Consider the following 22,665-nt stretch of genomic DNA (forward strand, 5'->3'; position numbering starts at 1 on the left):
AATTTTACTTTCTGAAATTTGAAATTTTGTTTTATATCAGTTTCCAATCACCAATTATCTTTTGAAACATAGGAGGATAGAGACCAATCACCTCGATACATACCCCGTTGACATTTTTCAAAATCTGGAAATTTGCAAATATATATTTAAGTGAAGTTGATAATGCCGAGAATGAAGACTGATAAAAAAAAGTCTGCGCTGATTGGTTGTTTATATTACGCTCCGTCTATTCCAAAGCCTCTATCGTTATCATGTGCATTGAACACACCTTCGTTTCTAGTAAAGATGCGCATGCGTTGTGTCATTTATATAGGGTGTAATTGTTAATTGATATTTACATTGAGTGTACAAATATTAAGTGTTTTATTCTGTTAGTTTAAACTATTAAACTTATTAAATTTGATTGTTATCGCCAATGTAAAATTTTTAAACTTCTTTATTTTGGAAACAATTTAAAGGCCAAAACGGAATTTTTATAAACGCCATCTTGACGTTCTATTCACCTTTATATCATTGATAATTTTTTGATTGAAAAAAAGGAATTTAATAATTATGTCTAACCCATTTTACGAAGTACCAATGTTACGGTAAGAACTTATATCTATGAAAATGTTCAATATTAATGTATAATTTTTAGGATATGAGATTGAGAAGAAAGAACAGACTAAGAAGAAAGTGTACTAATAAAGTTCCTTTCGACGATAAAAAACCGATATTAAGTAGTAATCCTAAAAAACGAAAAGTGAATATTACTAAGAAAAGAGGAAAATATACACTTGATAACAATAATCTCAAAGAGACTGCTTTTAGTAATAAACTCTTACGAATAAATTTACTAAAAGAAGATCTGAAAAGTGAGTCAACTTTGATGGATTAAATTTTTCCTTGATAAAATTTAGTTTCCTTTTAAGGTTTAAAAAGAAAATTTAAACATTCCAATAAAAATAATAATTTAAAAATCTGGAAAGTGAATAAAAACAATAAACAGATTAAGTCACATAATAAAGTGCATACAAAAGCGAAGCTTAAAGTGAACTTCTTTCCAAAGACTCCTAAAATTAAATCCAACAAAATGGTTGTGAGTAATGGTAAAGAAAAAAGAGTGAAAAGCTCTAGAATGTTTTATTTAAAGTTTACAAATTATAAAACTGCAGCAGAAGGTAAATTGAATTATAAATTCCATCAGCTAATCAATGATGTTAAAAATATGCACTTGCCTACTCCTACGTGGAAAATCAAAGTAATAATAAGGCATAATAAAATAGCTGCTATAATTTTTACAAATAAAAGTGAGATAGAGAGAAGTGTTAGTTTTAACTCTGATGAAGATAAATATCGCATAGTTATTGATAATAGACCTGCAATTCTTATTGGATCACCAGGAAAAGTTAATAATAGTCATGATATTGAAGTTTTGCTAAGTCTTCTGGAAACAATTGAAAAAGACAATCCAATGATAATATATAAGTAACTCGTTAATTTTAATTGTGTTCTTATAATTTAATTTCAATTAGAAATGTTAGATCAATGATGAAAATGTAATTTTTTACTTTTTATTGTGCTAGGAACTTGATTGAATATACATTTTTTTTTTTCATTTTTCTCATTATTTGACCCTATACAGACATTGTAAATCTTTCCATTTTACAATTTGAAGACAAGATAATGCATTTTATATTTACAAAAGTGGTATCGAGTACAAATAACTAAAGTCTGAACCAAAGTAAATCATTTTTTATCAAATGTATTTCCACTTGTGACTCAAAAGTTTCTTCTAAAAGAAAGGAACTTGTCAATTCAAGTTATGTAGGAAGCAAAATTTTATTTTTAATTTCTTTTTTTCTTCTACAATCTACAAGTATGGTAAGTTTCTTGCTGCTAGACAATAGCTAGGTTACTATATTAGACCATAGTTGAAAGCTAAAGTAACTTGGCTTTTTCACATAAGTTTCCTCAGCTCTAGTTGATGTTTTCAATCTATAACTACTTTGTATTCGATTTATTTATTTGCAGTTGATTATTTCTTTTAATAAATAGGTTCTATCTTTTCGAATCACTCCAACAATTTGGAGGATAACTTGGTAAACTTTTCTTCTTACTAACATATTTTCAGTTTTCTAATCTAACCATTTTCTTGATTTGTCATCAACTAAAAACCTTGTGACATAAAATTCGATATAATGGTTAGCCCCTTCCCAGTACTAGTACGAGAAGCGAATCTGCCTCAGTGTTGCTACGTATGATGAATTCTTTGGCGACAAATTTGAAATATGTTTCTCTGGAGTTGTGCCTTGTTATTCAAATCAAGCTTTTAATTAAATGAAGCTCGGTCATTTCATTTAATAATGGCACCTAATTTGAAAATCCTTCGTTAAAAATCTATTTGTACCTGACGTATAAAATTTTAGTTTTAAGTTATTTTTTGTTCAACTAATCAAGTACTAAATGGGATGTTTATTTATTTATAAATACCAGATTTAAAATATTGTGACACAGAGTAAACTGTTTTTGTTGTGCTTATATATATATATACATATACATACAAGGATATATTGAAAAATTCGTAGCTTACTATATACTAAATCACCGGAAATCTTAATTATTTCCCAGACGATGAATACATAAGTATTCGAAAGCTCGGAAAATACATTGAAGTTGGTCCAATTTGGTGTTTCCTTGCCACTTCCCAATGTATATAGTATAATTATAATATATACATTTCTATTTTAGGAAAGTATTTATATTTATTTTAATTTCAACGAATATGTAAAAATCTGTATGAGTATACATATAACCTTAATAACTAGTTTAATATGTAATCTGTTTCACTTCAATCACAGTAGCTCTCTTTAAACCCGTACTGGCTGAAACACATTGTTTTTTTGTAGACAAATCTTAGCTGAGAGGTGTTTTTTCGCATTTTCTACAATCTATTTTCTTTGGTGACATGTAGTTCAATTATTGACAACCAACAAATTTTCATGAATTTGACTAATTACTAATTCATCAAGTTTCTCATAGTAAGAGCTGTCTAAATTTGGGAGTAGATTTATCCAATATTTTTCTCCGTGTATTTTTCCTTCGGTTGTGCTTTCGAATACTTTACAACACAGCTTAAGGGTTGAATATAATATTTTAAATAATTTTGGCGCCATCTGTTATTGGGGTAACTCGGCAACCAAAGCTAAGAATACACGTAATTTAAGCTACGACGTACAGTAAGAAAAGACGTGCTGTGGACGCCAACTCTTCACTGCCATCTATTGGTGGCGTCATATCTTCATAATGTTACCCAACTATCCTATTCTTTATACAATGGTAACAGGTATACAGCATAAATTTTGATTCCAAACGTTACTTCACATTGAGAGATGGCGCCTACGCACAAGCTTACCGGTGTATATGTATCGTAGTACGATCTAAGGTTATATACTCGGGGTACGATCCCCAAGATCTACCACCTCGTACGAGCATTTGAGAAAAGTTATAATTATAAACAAAGGTGCGAGATGGTTGGGTACGAGTAAATAGTTTATTATGAACTTGTTAAATGTTTAGTTTGAATGTTGTTTGAACTCTAAATCATACTGTTATTTGGCGAAATCCTTATTAGAAGGTAAGAAATTGTTAAATTTGAGGATAATTTAAAGAATAGATTGGGCCATGAAGTATCGGATTTTTGATATTCGGCAAGTTTATAACAAATATTTTTATTTTAAACTTTGAAAAATCCATATAAATATCTAACACCAATTAATTATCCTTATACATAGGCGTTTGATAATGTGTAAATTGAATAATCAACACTATTAAAAATATTGCTCACGCTAATATTAATTACACGAAAATAAGACATTATTACTATTAGTCTCTCAAAGTAATCTACAAACAGAGACTTAATATATATTAAACATTCGATCAAGTCACCACTTGTAATATTACATTTCAAGATTGACAAATAAAAAAGTTTAGGTAAAATCAAAATTTAAGTACACATGTCTAAATGTCTTCGACCAGAACGATGCCAAAGTAAATATTTTATTATATTTAAAACAACTGATAATATTTTTGAACCTAACACTTTCAGGGCAAAAAGGAAATATTGCTCCATTAAATGAAATAAAAAGGTTCATCATAGAATGTTTACTCAAATTGGAAGTGAATGAAGATAAAGCATCTATTTTTGCGGATAGTTTGATAGCAGCCGATTATAGAGGAATCTATAGCCATGGGCTAAACAGATTGGGTAAGAATATTTGAAATAAATTTTGAAAATTATTTAAAACTTCCGTTACATGGTAAAACCACAAACCCTGCTACAAAATAGTGTGTTAAGTGATCATTTAGGATTTTTAAATTCATTTTGAAAATTTCTCAGAAAATTAGGTGTATTTATGAATTGTTTTTACACTTTTCTATATGATTATAAAACCCAGTTATGCATCTATAGTTGTACAATTTTTTTAGAAAATTACATCAAAGATATAAGAGAAAAAATATGTGATGCAAATGCTGATCCCGAAATTACTATGGAGTATGCTTCTACAGCAGCTGTTTTCGGTAAAAATGGTTTGGGTGCTATAGTAGGAATATTCTGTATGGATCTAGCAATGAAAAAAGCGGCAGAAACTGGCATTGGATTAGTAGTAGCTAATGGTAAGTTACATTTTACTAATTAGAATTGTGCTTATAAGTTATGATAATATCAATTTAACCTATACACATATCATTCTCCTCAGGTTCCAATCATTTTGGCATAAATATGTTTTATACTGAATATGCAACAGAGAAAGGGTTCATTGGTTTAGCATTTTCGAACACATCTCCAGTTATGGTTCCAACAGGTGCAAAAAATGTAAGTACTAAAATTCCATAATGGGATGTACAGGGTTAATAAAAAGATTGTACAACACATGTTTTGGCTTTGATTAAAGCTAATCAATCTGTGTTCAGATAAGTTCGTTTCTTTTTGTGTGTATATTTTAAAACAGTTATGCTACATTTTTAGTGTGATACGTTTATCGTTTAATTAATAAGTAGAATTCTGGAGAAGTTATTTCTTATCCTACATTCACGGATTTGATGAGACTTTGCCAGTGATAAATTCTTTTTTTTTATCATTATTTATTTTAGGTTTGTCTGGGAACAAATCCATTATCTTTGGCCGCTCCTGGAGAATCTAATGATCAGTTAGTGATAGATATGGCAACTACTGCTGTTGCTTTAGGAAAGGTAAATGGTATTTACATTTAACTCCAATCATGATAGTATCATTTCGTTAACCATTAACAATACCCCACGCAATAATCAGCTGATATCTCACTTGTATGGATAAATTTATAAGACTTTATTGAACACATTGACAAAATAAAGTTTTATAAATAAACTAAATGTTAGATGATGCTCAAACTCCATTTAAGTATAGATGATAGTTTTGTTGACTAACAAAATGAATTTGGGAATCCTTTACATAGACATTTTTAAATGTTCAATTTTTGATACTTTCTTTATTTTTATGTATTCCAGATTGAAATATATAGACAAAATAATGAACCAATTCCACTATGGTGGGCTTTAGATGAGGATGGTCAACAAACAACTGATCCAGAGGTTGCTATGAAAAACCGAAAACTTATGCCACTAGGAGGTGAAATGAATTACAAAGGAACAGCTCTAGCACTTTTGGTTGAATGTTTCAGTGGATTACTTGCAGGTCAGTGCTAGTTATTTATAGCAGTATTGTATATTTCATATCAAAGTTCTATGTTTGTAGTTTAAACTGAATTATTTGTAATATTATGTACTGTAATTTATTCAGAATTATGATATATGTACATTATTTTCTAAAACTGAATAAGATACTACCACTAAATACGGTGAATTCAAAACCCTATAAGTATAAATACCAATAACCACAACGATTGCACATAATGTAAAAGACTTATGAATTTGTGGAGTCGACAAAAGATATAACACTGGATAATGGTTATGTTCTGATATCTTTAGATGTAGTATCACTTTTTACTAATATAGCTAGAATTTTAGTGAATAATATCATTAAGAAACACTGAAGATACCTATCGACATACACTGATATACAGTATAATTTGATTATAGAATTAATTGATTACATATTTGGATCCAGTTACTTTTGTGTTAATGACAAACTCTACAAACAACAGTAGTAATAAGGCGACCGAATGGTAAATTATTAACAAATTGGTTTTCCAAACCATCTGCATCAGGCCAAGTAATCAACTTTTATTCGAACCATCCATGGAGACATACATTAAGGACAATAAAAGTGTTTATACACAGGGTTCAACGTCTAAGTAGCCCTGAATTATATACTGATGATAATATTAATAAAATCAGACAAATTCTCAAAATTAATGGTTACCCAAGAAAGCTGGTAAATAAAATTATAAATAAGAGCAATCATAACGTAATACAGGTACCTAGAAAAGAAAATAAAATGTATTATAAATTTCATTATATCCGAGGATTATCGGAGAAACTTGGAAACTGTCAAAGCGCGCTCGTCAAATAATTATGAACTGGCATTCTACCCAATTAACAAAGTTGATAACTTATTCACACATATCAAAGACAAAACACCTAAACTTCAGCATTCCAGTGTAATTTATAAAATAAATTGTTTAGACTGCAATGAGTGTTGCTTTGTTATGACTAAACTTGAAATCCAGAATATACCAGCATGAATATGATTGTAGAGAACACAATAAGAACAAAAAAGATAAAATAGCTGGCCAGAGCATCTCATTGATGGCCACAACTTTAATTTCCATGATATTAAAATGCTGGATAAAGAGCATAAATATGCAAAAAGAACCATCAGCGAAATGATATACATAAAACTGAATGATACAGTTAATAACAGTACGGATTTGGCCAACATAACCATCTTCTAAATTTATTCATTCACTGATATATGTATCAGTATATATGTATATAACAGGAGAATTATCTCTTCCTGTGAATTATGTATATACGTATTTTATTTATCTTTCGACTGATGTCTAATAATTCAAAAAAAGTATGTTGTTTGCACAGGTTTTTATTTATATGTGTATGTATTGGTATATTTAAATAACTTTTTCATTGTTCTTATACAGCAATGCTCTTGTTTGTTTATGTTTTATGGTTTGTCTTAGATACAGTGTGTCCTATTCATTTATATACCAATGTATATATTTTCATATTGTTACACTATTTGATTATTGTTTTACTTCTAATTTCACAATTTTTTGTTTACTTGTTCATCTTCATATTTTTAGCCTTGATAAAGATCAAATAAAAGATTGAAACATTGACATCTTAAAAAATTGTTGGACAGTTTTATTTTCAGTCCTCAACCCACACCACTCGAAATAAATACTAATGCTATCAAGTAAAAATAAGTCTAAAACAGGCATATCTATCAAATTATTAGAGTGAAGAGCTTTTTGCAGGACAGTTCGAGTATTTTTATGAAATGCACTAGAAAGTAATATGAAATTATTTTAAATGAATTCTTCTTCGAAGCCATTTAAATGTTTGGAAGCAAATAAGGTTCTCAATTCTTCTTTAGATTCTCCTTTATCATATATATATTCCTAATAATAGATTCTTCTTATGGACACAATGTTCGAATGTGGGGCCAACAAACAACTGCACCAGCAAATTTAGGACATGGATTCATTGCAATAGATCCAAAGAAGTTTCCGTCTGGATTTCAACACCGACTAAGTGATTTATTGAATCATATTCGAAATATGGAACAGGTAAATAATAATAATAATATTTCAGTAAATTCAGAATGACAATGATTATTTGTGATTGTCTAAAAAATTTCTATTCTCAGTATTTTTGGTGATTTATTCAGAAAATAAATTATAATTAAAATGTCCAAATATTTGATTTTACAGGCTGATCCTGAAGTGCCCATATTAGTACCTGGAGATATCGAACGTGCTGAGAAAAATAAAATAGACCAACAAGGAGGAATTATTTATAAAGCCAAACAATTAGATATCTTAGAAAGACTATCAAGTGAGTTGAATATAAAACCAATTCAATTTATTTAATAATACAGTTACTAAAATTGCACTCCAATGTAAATTACAGTAACATAATGGCTAAATAATAAACATTTCATTCATTATTTATAAACATAATTTATAGTGTTTATTTCAGACCTTTATCAACTTTTAAGCTTGTTGTACATATTCCAAATTAGAATGTACTTCTAAAAGTTGCGGATCAAAAGTTTTAGCAGATGTCAAATATGCTTTAGCCAAATTTGTTTTTCCCATTTTGTAATAAAGGACTGCCAAGTTATTAAAGGCTGGAGCATGTGTTGAATCCGAACATAAACATAAATTTAAACACTGAACTGCCAGTTGCATATCGCCTGCCGCCTAAAATGATTCTGTTAAAAATTTAAATGAAAATTTATTCGCACCTAACTTACTATAGCTAGATGAGACAAGTTGTACCAAATATCTGCTTTTACTTGAGAATCGGTGGCCAAATCTAACGCTCTCTGAAAATAAGGGAGGGTAAAATCCAGCTGTTGGGAGTATAGGCAACATAATGCCAAATTGTTATAGAGCTCTGGCGAATGGGCTCCAATAGCTAATGCCCGTCTGTAACAAACCAAAAATTTCTAAATACAAACACAAGCTGCCGAATAAAAAAAAAACAATTCATAACAAACATAAAATTAGAAGAGAAACATTTACACGTTCATGTTTAGATATTCATTGTAAGATTTTTTTTATATTCATCACTGATAAATAATTTTTGCACATGAAACAATTTTAAAATGGATTCTTCTACCAACTCATTTGTTATTTAGTTTGTTTTGAATCCTGCATTTTGGGATTAATATTTTTTGCTTTTGCTATTTAATTATATGAAGTATGTTCTTTTAATATTTTTGTTCCTGGTTCCTTTATTTCTTTCTTGGTCTCCCCTTCGTATCAAAGTTGGTCTAGAAAATGTAGACTTGAGGGATAAATTGGGAAAACGAGTTACTGGTAGATTCTTGGAAGGAAAAGCATCACATTTCATCCGTTTGCATTCTAATTTTCTCATAACCTAAATTCAAAAATCGAACAAACCCTTATCCCAATTTTTGGTTGTCTAATCCATTCTTTTCTTCTGCCAACAAGTGCTCTGCCCCCAATTTCAGTTTCCACAAGAACTTTGGAGTTTTTCTCCTACTGGAAAACTGTGAAAGCTCACTTCAGGATTTTTTTGCCCAGGAACACAACAGTAATAGTTACCCATAACATAACCATGTACATTAACTCAATTACACAAACACTCGTCAAAAGGAGTTCGCTTAAAAAGGAATTTCTATTACCTGTAATATCTTAGCGCCAATTCCGGCTGATTATTGTAAAAATGATACATCCCTACAGAGGCAACTGCTTCGGTATTAATTGCTTCTTCGATTAAAATATTTCTGTAATATTTTACAGAAACTGTGGCATCGCCGAGACTTTCGGACAACCTTCCAAGCTCTGTCATCAAAGATACGTCTTTTGGAAATATCTCTAATCCAGAGTTTCCAATATCGGTAGCAGACAATGGTTGATCTAAAATAATAGAAATAGAACCACTCACAGTTACTCAATGTAAACTGTTGATATTTTGTTATAGAAACAAGATTTGGACAGTAATTGTAAGGGTTGGTGTAGTGGTAGTAAATAGTGTGTTCAAGAAATATATTTACCTACTCTGCAATAGATTCTAATCAATCTAATGAAAGTTTCTACATGATGGTGTTGCTTAAGAGCGCTTCTAAGTTGTTGTTCGGCATCTCTTAACAAATTTACTGCCACATAACATTTGGCCAATTGAACCTTCCACCACCAATCTCTAAATTCGCAATGTTGGGTAGCTTGAACAGCCAATTCCATTGCCGTCCGTACCGCTCCCTCACAGTAGAATAGATATTCAAATAGTGGCTTGCACAAACTCGGAATTTTCGCGTATTTTGCTATATTCAATCTGGAAACTTGTATGAAAGGTCCTAACGAAAAAATTATGCGTAGTAATTGAATGTTTTCGAAAATGGTATATAATACTTTTTATTTCAGTAATATAATAGTAAGGGGAAGGTGAAATCCAATTTAATCACCTTCAAGGTATTAATCTAATCTAAAGAAATGAAATTTATATGAATACCGGTCAAAAGTTTTTGCTCACCGTACAGTTTTCATGATCCTCAACAAAAACAAATAATAAAACTAAAGTCTGTAATTGTTACATATTTAAATTTTTGTTCCCCCTGTTGCTTTTATTATTTCGGTGTACAAATAATCGTCGCCTATTTTGTTCCAATCGTTTTTCAGGATATTTCACGTGAAGTGGAAGTGGGACACTGCCCTCTGACCCTGACCCCGTCAAATTTGTCCCACAACAGCTCAATCGTATTGAGGTCGGGCGACTGTGACGGCCAAATCATTACTTTCAGTACATTCTTCTTTTCCACTTCTTTCAAATGTTCTTTCCACAGTTTCGAGTGATGCTTGAGATAGTTGTCATTTTCCATTTCCATTCATCAAAATAACTTTCTCAACTACCACTATGAAAACTCGCGAATAATGCACGAGTTTCAATCGATAGTTCCTTTGTTTTACCTATTTTAAAACTTACAAGTCTGGATTCGATTCTGGAGCACGATTCACGGTGCTAAATGGGACTAAACTACAATCATAAAAACTGAGGAGATAATTCACAGTTAAAGAATAATAAACAAATCAGCCGGTACACATAAACATGTGCTCGTATAAAATAAACAAATAATATTATTTTTGGCTAGTAGGTACCGTTTCGGTTTCGATTTTCGACAATATGAAAGAGAAATTTGTCGCAGTGTCTTATTTTGAAATTCAATGAATGGATATGGGGTGAGCAGAAATAAGAAATCGATTGGGCGAATAGCTTTTCACGATAGTCCACAGTTTTTATATTCCGGTCATTTTAGACATTCAAAGTTACATAAATTCCCACCAAGCTGAAAATTTTATTCAAGGTCAAATATAAGAAAAAAGTTTTTCGTGGTTTTCAGAAAAACTGTGAGTTTTGTCATAAAAATACCTCAGACCAAATTTGTAGACCATAAAATTATCTAGAAAAAACGTATCGATACTTTTTTTCGTACAAGCCACCGTTTCTGAGATATAATGATTCAAAAATTTGTTTCCACGCCTCGCCTCGTTGGAATCAAACGGATCCTCCACAGTTGTTGATTCAATATTAGAGCTCGACCGGCCTTTATAAGGTCCATTAGCATTGCATCCCTTTTTGCAGTTGCTAAAAATTGCGTTCAGCAATTTTTCCGGCGCAGGTGGAAGTAAAATTTGAACGGGTTCTAACATATTGTTATGGTGGGAATTTATGTAGCTTCACTCTTATTTTTTGGTCTACTTTGACCGGACGATTCACGTAAAATCGAAATACGGTCACAAACCATCTTTTTGAGATAACATTGCTGCTGTTCCTAATCGAACCGACCGAGTTAGACGGCCAGTTAAAGGCCTAGCTGTTCTAACTCTATCTAAAGCTGATTCCGGGCGTCTTTGAGTCCCAGGCCTCGCTACTCCTGAAATTGGTCTACCTGTAGAAGTACGTGGTCTAGAACTGAAACGTAAAAAACATTTTGTAGTAAATTGAAATTATGAGATAAGACTATGGCATAGCACATCGAAAGATATTGAAAGATTTAGACGGTTTTCTCTGGTTCAAATAAAGATTGTGCCACTCATATCTGTCGTATAACTATTTTCTTTTGAAATACGCCGAATTGTCTCTGTAGGCTGTGAGCAAAAAGGTTCTGGATCATTGAGGATGGTAGCATTGATATCAGAAAAGTTTTTGGAATGAAACATCAACAGTTTAATAGATTTCGATCAAGCATATGATCGTATAGAGAGAGAAAAGTTGTACCTTATAGTAAATGATTCTGAAATACCTGGAAAACTAATAAGATTTGTTAAAATTACTTCGACGGCCACGGAAGCTAAATTTAAAATTCTATGAAAGCTCTCAAGAAACTAGCCGAGAGGAAACAATTCTAAATGGAACTTTACCAGTTTCTTTTAGGATTTTTTGAATGGCCAACAAATATTCCTCCTTCAAATATCCCGTTTTCAAATATCAGATGCATCATTATTATTGTTTAGCGCCTTCACAAACTTCATACCGATTTCAAAGCACAACGGTCCCGGATCCTAAGCTTGCCTCGACCTCCAACCATCCTACGACCAGGGCTTCAAACCCGGAGGTCCAGGTAAAGTCTTAAGAGATCCAGAACTCCTGGTAAACTGCATCTGCAGCTACGTGAAATCGGCGTCAAGAAAGAAGAGCTGCTGGATTTCGTTGACGCGGTGACTGTGCGGTGTCCATCCGGTAGCAGAACCGATCCACCGCAATTTCTCCTTTTCCGGCTGGTTACCTAACCATATCCTAATTCGTCAGGTTCAAGCCAAAGGGCCTCATCGGCGTTTCAAAGGAAATCGGCCTTTGTTAATTTCAAGTGGGGCACGACGACCCTATGTGAAGGCCAATGTTCTTAACGGCCCTTGGCCGCTCACTATTCTAATATGAATTAAACCGGATGCATAAGAAAAAATTCCAAAAAAAATAGACGCAAAATAACAAGAAATTACAGGACCAACGAAACATAACGATACGACAAGCGAAGAATTTCCACTAGATTACAAGCTATGAAGAAATACACGCCACAAAAAGTATTTGGAATAAGAGTTTATCGAGGAGTTCAAAACACAAATACCCGCGAAGACTGCAGGAAACACAAGAACACCGAACAAGAAACAATTGGATTGACAGGCTAAGTTAGGTTGGTATGAAAATATAAAAACCAAAACAAGGATTCTGGGACTCGAGTCAATCTACAAAAGAACACCTCCTCCACACGGTAACAGCGCACTTCATAGGTTTTGTAAAGGCGAAGGACCACTCGCGACGACGGTGTATTGCCACCGGATTTAACCCTCCACGACAAGGGAAGACCTCCCCAAATCTACCACAGAACTAGAGAAAGAAGAAGAAGACTACGCGAGAATGAGGTACTGACATAATCACAAAGGTATAGTTAAGAGAGCCAGTCATATTAAGCATCCTACCTAGTCAAAGTTCACTAGTAGAGGTGTGTTGATATTGACGTGTAGTCTTCTTGGATCCCCCTAGTTTTGTGGTAGATTCGCGTAGGGTTAGTTCTTGACGCTCTACCCCCTTCTTATCATAGAATTGTGTCTCCGATAGAATCTTCCTTGTCTTATTCGGAAAGAAAAGCTCTAATCTAAGCGGCGCTTCGCCTACTTTAGAGCTATCCTCGATGTATAAATCGGTACTCGCCTTCGAAGTTAACGTGTCGAAGGGCGTTCTCTCGTGAGTTGTCTCGAGTCCTATAAATTTTTTTTTTTTTTCCTACTTAACATTCTTTCAAACCGGAGAATTTGATCCACGACCCATTTCTTGCGCGATAATTGTCTATGATGGTAGCTGGAATTAACGCTTACTTGCTACTTACCTCAAAGCACTTGTAGATGGAATAATGGCCGTTTTCATAGAAGTTCCTGGTCTAGGTGCAGTGGCAATTACATTGTCATCCAGAAAATCATTCTCCTCGATTTCTTCGCTTTCAATATCATCCACATACACTTGCTTAGTCAAAGCTTTCATTTTTAAACACCACGCTGCTTGATCTAACGGTTGTTTTTGCAATATATCACTGCATACATCAATACACTTATCATAATGCCGTTTCCGGAATAAACTTAACGCCAAATACATAGGATCCATTTAAAACGATTAATTATTGGTTGTAGTAAATAATCGGCTATGTGGAAGAAATTACGTGCGCTATTGTTTTCATACTTACTGCGTTACTATGGTTACGTGTATCGATTTCTGTATGTGCGCTAAAATGCATTTTAATGCATCAAAATGCACCATGCGGTTAATTCAATTACATTTAAATCGAATAAATTTGGTGACGATCGATATGGATAAAGTTTTACTACCCCAAAGCGTTCATATCTACAGTTTAATAATCAGCATCTATTACGAGGACGGTCTCAGAAGTACCTGGCTTGACCTAGGGATGGCGGTAGTTGTTTGGAAAATACCACGGTATTAGAAAGTACGCAATCTATACAGCAAATGTTTCAAGTCTGGGAACACCAGTCGATGTATTCGTAAACATCGTTATGTGATAGAATACTTTTATTTGCAAGACATTAGTCCAACAAATATAAAAGCTGAACTAGATTGTACTCTAGGTGAGACTGCGCTCCTTCGTTATCAACAGTAAAATATTGGGTAGCGAAGTTTAAACGAAGCCATACGACTTGTGAAGACCAGTGGTCGACTAAATCAGGTGACGACTCCAGATACTTGATCTGGAGATCTATTGGAAGTGCGTGAGCTAGCAGACATAGTAGGCATTCCAAAAAGTGCGGTACGTCGCATATTAACTGGAAATTTGGACATGAGAAAGCTGTGCGCAAGATGGGTGTCGCGTTTGCTCACAATGGAACAAGTGTTCGGCACTGTTTTACAGAAATAAAGCCGAATTTTTGCACCATGGATGAAACGTAGGTCCATCACTTCACACATGAAACTAAACAATCAAAATAGTGGACTGAAAAGAAGAACCGGCTCCAAAGAAGGCAAAAACCGTTCCATCTGCAGGTAAGGTCATGGCGTCGGTTGTTTGGGATGCGCGTGGGATAATATTCATTGAAAAAGAAATAACTATCAATGGCGAGTATTATGCGAACTTATTGCAACGTTTAAACGAAGAAATCAAGCAAAAATCAGCATTTGGCTGAGGAGAAAAATGTTGTTTCATCAAGACAATGCACCATCTCACACATCCGTTATTGTAATAGCTAAAATTAATTAATTTAAGGTTGCATTTCTACCTCATTCACCAGATTTACCCCCCTCGGATTATTTTCTGTTCCTATACTTGTAAAAATGGCTTGGTGGTCAAAGATTTTCCAATAATGGAGAGGTGATGTCGGCAGCTGATGGCTATTTTGAAGAGCTTGACGATTCTTATTATAAAAAGGGTATCGAATTAACTGAACATCGCTGGGAAAAGTGTATTGAGCTAAAAGGAGGATTATGTTGAAAAATAAATGTGTGAGAATAGTAATAGTGAAGTAGATATCGAAAGGTAACGTCATAACCCGATGAGAAAACCATAATCAGAAAAATGTTGTATTTTGACAAATGTTTCCGAAGATAGAGCGTATAAAATAATTAAAATAAGGGATGAAACAATCGATATTGATATTGAATCAATTACAAATCATGAAATAATCCAAGATAAATTTTTGATGTTTAATAAAAACATAATATACTTGACTTTAATATTAAACAATTTTGAATATACATATCGTGATAATCATATATTTCTATGAAGTGAATTTGGATGTGAATAATGTCCTGAATGGATAGATCTGGGTACAGTCCTTTGAGAAAATTGTGAATAGGTGTCTTCTTGACCTGTGTGCGCCATGAGCACTGGATGGATGCTTAACGATTTTCTAGAACCTGCTACGCTAGCAGAATCACCCATGAAAGCACCATTCATTTCACCTACAAGAAAAATTTACCATTATGAACTGTACTTTTTGGCACATTTGTTATTAAATCTCGATAAGAGATATCGAGCAGTTGATCTAATCAAAAATTGTCATGGTTTTCGAATACTATTAGTTTATGTAAAATATTATTAGCATTTATGAATCGCGAGGGCTACTCAGAAAGTGAAGATGGTTCCATATCCGTAGAGTCTATGTAACGGGCAAACTTATCAGCGCTACACATGTGGCCACACCATTAATAGGCTCTGGACCTACTAGAGGTTGTGGTGATCTAAAGTTGACGAGCAGATCAGCTTCGTAATTGCCCGAGCGACTTGGCACCCAAACAAGCTGGACATTGCAACATTCACCCACTATATAGGACTTTTGTGCCTAAAGTACACCACTTTGCCGTTGTGAGTCTTCGAAAATGAGCCTTTATAAAGCAGCCCTCAGCATGAAAAGTGGAGTACTTATTTTTATATCAAAACGTTACAGCAGAGTAATAGGAACTATTTTTCTTTGATCCCAAGACTCTTACTTTACTGACTATTCCAAACATTATAAAAATATGGAATTAGTAACATGTATTTGACGTATTCGCGTATCTCTCACATGAAGAATAAAAAGTAACAAAATTGAAAGCCAATAGTTAATAAGACAAACAACAAGTAACTCACCTTTAAATAGACTAGGTGATGTAGAATAATGAGGATCTGGCTGCAATTTTATATGTCTAATTGCTAAAAGGAACGCCAGTGTAGACAAAATGACTGAATCTAAACAACCAATCGCTGCTAATATATATGTCCATCGTATCTGGCAATTTCCTAATGCATATTTATCGGTAGTTGGTCCACACACTTCACGGATATTATCTGAATTCCAACCAGCTGGAAAGACGGCACATCCGGCAATCATGCATATAGCTGGAAAAAATAATATATCACAGAAACAGCAATTATTTATGGACGTGCTCTAATTAAATTATTGCGAACTTTGTTATAATTAAAAGCCAATTTTCTTTCTTATGCGATAAACATCGAAACAACTGGTAATTCTAGGATTCTAATCTCTAGGATTGCCATGAGAAGACAAAACAAAACGAAAGTTATATATTAAGCCATCTTTCTTTGGTAGGGTATTTGCCTTTTTGACTCAAATAAACATCAAAGTAAATATAAAACACGGAGAAAACTGAAATATATTTGGTCATATACCATAATTAGTGGTGACCCTATATAGTTGCTATTATATATAGAACACTCACATTTTCAATCATAACCCATAAGTACGTGTTGTACAGGAGATTCCTGATTACGTTATTTTTTAGTTCATTTGTAATGGCAAATAAAACACTAAACTTTCTTCTTATTCACCTTTACTACATCATTAAACTATAAAAAAATAAGTAGTGAACTGTATTTACTATTTAAATAAATTGTACTTTGAAACTAAAACATTTATCCACTCTTGCTAATTGACATAAACCAAAATACATAATATATATAAATATGTTATAAGATAGTAGCGCAATAATAATCATGCGCACACTACCAATGCCAAAAAGCAAGTGTTTCATTTCTTTTTCTATTTATCTTGCGGTCCAGCGTCAGTGTTGCCACAATTAAAAGCTGAATGTAAAAATTGAACTAGAAAATCTACTAGATTGTTCCAACTTCAAACAAATTTAATAAAATTATAGAAAGATGTATAAACATAAGTTTAAATTAAATTTTTTTTTCCAAAAATGTTATAGACTGTGTCAATTATTATTTTAAGGATGAAAAATTTATATAAAGTTTACCGATAAAATTAGCAATGCAGTACAAAAATCTCACTATCTAAATATAAATCAACTTGGCTCTGTTTTCTAATTATTGTTACAATCTAGTACAAGTTCTAGTTTATTTTATTAAACGAAAATATAAAATAACTTTATATTTGCGAACGCAGGGAAATTTATTAGAAAAAAGGAAAAATGTACTAGTGTATAAAATACACTAAAATGTACTAAAATTGTACAATTGTACTAGCTCTGGCAACACTGTATATGCTATCTCTCTCACTCTCCTGGACATCATACGAGCTACCTCGTAGGCAGTAGTGGATGCGTTCATCAGTGCGTACCTGTATACCTGTATAAGTAATTTTTCAAATCGTTTCAAGAAATTTCATATAAAATACACTAAAATGTACTAAAATTGTACAAGCTCTGGCAACACTGCCCAGCGTTAGCCAACTAGACAAGCAAAAAAAGGTCTAAAAATAGAAACCACACTTCAGATTGTTGCCACGGTAACAAAATTCAGTATATGCGGCGAGCAGATTAATAACACGAAAGAAATATACATATATACGAGGTGCGTTCACAACACGTGTACTGAATGATCTCCTGGTTTATCAACCATCACAGTAAGTAGACTCGTTAACATATAGTATGTCCATGTGTAAATATGTAATACCGGATGTCCGGTATAAGAACCAACAAAAAGCAGAGGGGTATAGGGGAGCCCAAAATATGACGAATGGGAGAAATTCACCTCTATACCAAGTTGCATCTCTGAGGAGTTATAGAGCCTTACAGTAGGGCCCGAAAGGAAAAAAATTAATTGCTTTAAACCCTTCAACTTAAAAATACCAAATTTCGTACAGTGTATGAGACTGGTAAGGGCATTAAGTAATGGTAAGTAGAAGGCAATGAAACCATTCTGATTAAGGGTGATCTAACCTTAAAATTTAACAAGTTTTTTTATGTGTCACTTGATTTGAAAAATTTAATTTTTATACCATGGATAATTAAACGGTAAAACTTTTTTTTATTCTTGTTATTTTTCATGAAACTACGTAATTGTCAAAAAGTTCCAAGTTTTCAACAATTTTGTATTCGTTCACTATGGCATTCTATTATTTACAGACTTTTTCGCTAATAAACAAGCGCCAACCTTTAGACCCTTCCATCATAACCTCACCTATATACTTCTACTCTGTATGTCGATTTTTATGCGTTACACACTGTATAAAACCAAAGTGTGTTACATTAATCCACGTAAGCTATTATATTATTGCACCGTTTGAATTATTATTTGCAATCGTTGTTTTGCTATAAACAATAGGAATTGTTGAGGTTTAACCTAGTTTACCAAATCAACCTATACCGTTTTCGTGTAATCTACACTTCACTTTAAAAAAAAAATTGAGTAACTGTCAAGAAATGTGGTTTCGATACGGTGAATCAAATTATTGAATAACGTGTCATTCTCAACTAGAGAATAAGTTCTTATTCATCTCAGAATAAACAAAATGGAATTGATTCGAGTATTTTTATAAATTAACGTATTAGCTTCCGTATCAAATCTTGAGAAGTATGAAAATTAACCAATATTCCCAGAGAATTTTTCCATATATACTTCCCACTATTGAAACATTAACAGATATTCCCAACATTGAGATGACTGATTACAGTCGTTAGTGGGAATAAAAGAACAAAGAACAATTATAGAGTACGGAAGACTAATAAAATTTCCTTTTAGATAAAATGTAAAAAACTAGCAAAATCGATGCCCTGTACAATTCAATCCAAATCAAATTAGTATATATTCATATTCACATATATATACTCTATTATTTCTAGTTCTCCTAGTTACATGTTTTATAACTTGTTTAATTATAGTCAGGACTTTTTGAATACTGTTTTATTAAGGAAACATATATCATTTACAAGATGCAAGATAAGCGCAGGAGTGCCACTGACGTTTCTCTTGACGTCCGTTCTGCTGCCACCTAGTGGTCATGTGTAGTTGATATAGGAGACCATACACTAGCCACCTAATGCTATCTTATTAAGCACTCCTTATCTCTAACAATATACGGCGTGTTTTAATTAATATGTAATTTATTTTAAATGCAAACATACAAGTTTTTGTGGTTCCTATGTCTCATTGTGCAAATATTCTGCAAATTGCACTATTCGTCTATACCATCAATCTATTTATCTAATTTTATAATTATTATGGTATAAGATAAGAGCTAATATATAAAGAAGCCTGTGAATCTAATATTTTGTTCATTCAACTGATATTCGTCTAGTACGCCAGTCAGATTTGTGTAACCATTTGTAACTTTAAATAATTAAATTCTCAGTTTACTAAGTAAATTGTTTTAAAAAAAGCAAGTTGGTGAATTGAGTTGAGAATTTAATTCTAGCACTGGGTATTCATTTTATTCAGACATAAATCCATTACGTGCACTATTAAATAAACATTACCCAGAAATGTTCCAAGTTTAAATACCTTATTTACTATTTAATATTAAAAATACTAAATCAAACTTTTAGAAAGTATTGCTAAATTAGATTATATAAAAAATTAGCATATAGGAATAATCAATTATTTAATTAAATTAAATAATAATCCCTTTTTAAACAAAACTTAAGTGTTTAGGCATCTTAATTATACAATATAAATTGTATATAACAACAATAATGTTATACGTAGAGCACAAATATTTTTTGTGTGACGAAAGTTAAATAAAAAATATATACTTTACCTGAAATCAATTGTAACCAAGCAGATACATGGTAAATAGTAGTTGCTCGACAAATGCAAAAGAAAAACATTACGAAAATGGTCAAAAGTGATGTGACAACAGCCAATCCTAAAAATGCAGTAGCAGCTTTAAACGGATTTGCAATATCCATGAAACTGTCCCAAAAGTTTTCTGTACACGGTACTGCATTTTCACCTAAATAACACACTGTATATAATCCAATTTTACCGGGTTTTTCACCAATTGTTGTACCGATCCATTCAGCTGTAATGAAAGCCACTATTGCTATTATAGCGTAACATATCGTGAATATTGCCCATAGAACACCGACGGCTTTTGAATTTCTTACGTAGCTTGTAGCATAGATTTGAGACGAATCGACATATTCTATTTTTGAACCCATTTTTTTGGGATTAGTTGTAACAAATAATGGTTCTCACTACATCTGTATCATCTGTAGAAAAACTATCATATGGATTCTAAATAACACACTCCACTGTTGCACGGTACTACTTTCTACTCCCTTCCTCTCTCAAGATCGTCTTATGTAGGTATCACGACGAGGTACTTTTATAGACCAGGCAATAAGTTTAATGTTATTTTAAGTAGGTAATTTGAATATTTCCAGTTCGTTGAAATATATCATAGTAGGTCATATAATCTCGTCTTTCTATCATTTTATATTTAATATAAAATTATTGTATATTAGATAAAACGCGAATCAGCACAATCCAGACGATGTAATGAGCTATTCTAAAATCCAAAGCACACTTCTAGTATTTAACGCGACTCAAATCGATCTTACATCTCATGTCCAGTGATTTGAAGTAATATGACAGTAGCATTGCTAAATGTGATTTGTCAGAATAATATGTATCATTATAAGCAATGACATATAATTGAGGTAAAATTGCGGAAAAAGATGTAAGAATTAAATGAAAGTGTATACATTGGAATATCAATATTATTTAAATCTCCTAATATCAGTATAGATCGTATTTTCAATGAATATGTCCAAATAAACTTTCTATTCAATATTCCAACCACTACTTGTACCAACGGGTAAGTGCAACTTTTAAATTTTCTATTCTGTTAGATAATCTATCTCAAATGAAAGAGTGTGTAAGTCGGTTTAAGATAAACTTTACACAGAAACAGTGCCATTGTTGATTAGTATTGTTTGTTTTGATGTTTGTAAAAAATTTCAAAACAATTCTATACTATGATACTGTTACTTTTAATTCAATTGCCTAGGCTATAATATATTATTAATGAGCTTCTACAGGTATTTTAACCTAAATCTTTAGAACGAATTAAGAATCATCAATTAACAGATAGTTAGTTCAATTCGTCCGACTAATTCTTATTTCAAAACTGGTTTGGACTACCACTTTGATTATTTCTGGTATTTGAACTATTTGACGATACTGGCGGCGCAGGCTTTACAAAAAATGTCACTATTCAATATTGAAGCAAGAAACTGGCAATTACTAATAAACTTCATAAACCAATAACAGAATCAAATTTTGTTTTTCGTGCAGAGTATCCGAAAATAAGTATGAAAATTATAATTTAAGCTGTATTGTGTTAAACAGCACTTGAAATAATAAATTATGTATGTATGATTTTTAGTATTTACTGAGGTATAAACATAATTCCATAATTAAGGCAAAATTTTCCAAGTGAAGTTTAAACCTGAAACGTCAGTTTAAAACCATAGATATCGACTTTTCCACATTTTATAGATGCGGTTACCAACGAACTTCAGTTCAATATGAAATTGAGAATTCCAACCTAGTTTTTTTCAAATTGTTATTGCTTTGAGTGAAGGGTTATGATTTTCCTAAAATGACTGACTATCTTCACTTCATATATGATGAAAACATCAAGGATGAAGAAATTATCAACATTGTCGATTTACTTAATGTTAATATTATATTAGAAAGTAAAAGCATTTTAATTAGTTGAAGTTTGATAGCAACTGCGATAATTCGGTTGTGAGGATGTTAACCAAAAGTACTATCTCATCGCCAAAGAAGTTGCTCAAATCTTAAACAATAAAATTTTAAACTAATCTAGCGAATATTTTGTCTCGAAGGAAACTGACAAAAAAATGTAGGTTCAACTGTGACTTGCAAAAAAGCAACTGTTTTAATTATTGGCTAAACTAAACTTCAATCTTTAGTTTATTCTTCAGTTTTACACCAAGTTGAGAAATCGCCTTATGGTAAAGAATTATGAGGCAAAACACAATTGTATTTTTTATTTTTCTAAAGATTACCATATCTCACTGTTTCAGATTAGATTTACCAATAAAGTTTGAGGACTCAGACGAAACTAATAGTTTTAATTATTTAATGTCAGCAAAAACGTGCTTACGTTTTTCTAGACCACTAAAAGGTAATAGCTATTGAACGCATCCGAATACAATCAACGCGTTATAATTAGTTCTATGATTTAATTTTACACCGAGTAGAAACGGATT

General features: G+C 32.2%; 3 protein-coding genes across 4 annotated transcripts; 1 reads left to right on the forward strand and 2 right to left on the reverse strand.

The window, feature by feature from the left end:
- Positions 1–264: 264 nt before the first annotated feature.
- On the forward strand, positions 265–8,162 carry LOC130451093 (uncharacterized). Its single transcript, XM_056789889.1, has 12 exons — positions 265–587; positions 638–854; positions 912–1,467; positions 2,731–2,734; positions 3,559–3,616; positions 4,088–4,246; positions 4,468–4,656; positions 4,740–4,855; positions 5,134–5,232; positions 5,527–5,713; positions 7,627–7,784; positions 7,929–8,162. The coding sequence occupies exons 2-12, from the start codon at positions 641–643 to the stop codon at positions 8,085–8,087; spliced, it is 1,899 nt and encodes a 632-aa protein (XP_056645867.1). The 5' UTR covers positions 265–587; positions 638–640; the 3' UTR covers positions 8,088–8,162.
- On the reverse strand, positions 8,054–13,904 carry LOC130450876 (tetratricopeptide repeat protein 8). Of its 2 annotated transcripts, none has more exons than XM_056789577.1 (6): positions 13,568–13,904; positions 11,486–11,655; positions 9,743–10,042; positions 9,371–9,605; positions 8,474–8,648; positions 8,054–8,431 (listed from the first exon to the last, which is right to left on the reverse strand). In XM_056789577.1, exons 1-6 carry the CDS (start codon positions 13,837–13,839, stop codon positions 8,384–8,386), a joined length of 1,200 nt encoding a protein of 399 aa, XP_056645555.1. In that variant the 5' UTR covers positions 13,840–13,904; the 3' UTR covers positions 8,054–8,383. The 2 variants fall into 2 exon arrangements, with proteins under 2 accessions (XP_056645555.1, XP_056645554.1); XM_056789576.1 differs by having other exon boundaries at positions 8,167–8,420; positions 13,568–13,886.
- A 1,388-nt stretch (positions 13,905–15,292) lies between these two features.
- Positions 15,293–20,735, reverse strand: LOC130450844 (LHFPL tetraspan subfamily member 3 protein). The gene is made up of 3 exons (XM_056789508.1): positions 20,181–20,735; positions 16,313–16,561; positions 15,293–15,645 (listed from the first exon to the last, which is right to left on the reverse strand). Exons 1-3 carry the CDS (start codon positions 20,581–20,583, stop codon positions 15,452–15,454), a joined length of 846 nt encoding a protein of 281 aa, XP_056645486.1. The 5' UTR covers positions 20,584–20,735; the 3' UTR covers positions 15,293–15,451.
- Positions 20,736–22,665: the final 1,930 nt, after the last annotated feature.

This window comes from Diorhabda sublineata, chromosome X, assembly GCF_026230105.1.
Source record: "Diorhabda sublineata isolate icDioSubl1.1 chromosome X, icDioSubl1.1, whole genome shotgun sequence".
Lineage (NCBI taxonomy): Eukaryota > Metazoa > Arthropoda > Insecta > Coleoptera > Chrysomelidae > Diorhabda > Diorhabda sublineata.

Coding starts and splice junctions, on each gene's coding strand:
- LOC130451093 (XM_056789889.1), top strand. CDS start 641: ATGAGATTGAGAAGAAAGAACAGACTAAGAAGAAAGTGTACTAATAAA. Junction 4,657..4,739: donor TGGATTAGTAGTAGCTAATG/GTAAGTTACATT, acceptor CATTCTCCTCAG/GTTCCAATCATTTTGGCATA. Junction 5,714..7,626: donor TTTCAGTGGATTACTTGCAG/GTCAGTGCTAGT, acceptor TCCTAATAATAG/ATTCTTCTTATGGACACAAT.
- LOC130450876 (XM_056789576.1), bottom strand. CDS start 13,839: ATGGATCCTATGTATTTGGCGTTAAGTTTATTCCGGAAACGGCATTAT. Junction 11,656..13,567: donor CCATCTACAAGTGCTTTGAG/GTAAGTAGCAAG, acceptor TTTACGTTTCAG/TTCTAGACCACGTACTTCTA. Junction 8,421..8,473: donor ACTTGTCTCATCTAGCTATA/GTAAGTTAGGTG, acceptor GAATCATTTTAG/GCGGCAGGCGATATGCAACT.
- LOC130450844 (XM_056789508.1), bottom strand. CDS start 20,583: ATGGGTTCAAAAATAGAATATGTCGATTCGTCTCAAATCTATGCTACA. Junction 16,562..20,180: donor TTGGTTACAATTGATTTCAG/GTAAAGTATATA, acceptor TATTTTTTCCAG/CTATATGCATGATTGCCGGA. Junction 15,646..16,312: donor ATCACCTAGTCTATTTAAAG/GTGAGTTACTTG, acceptor TTTTTCTTGTAG/GTGAAATGAATGGTGCTTTC.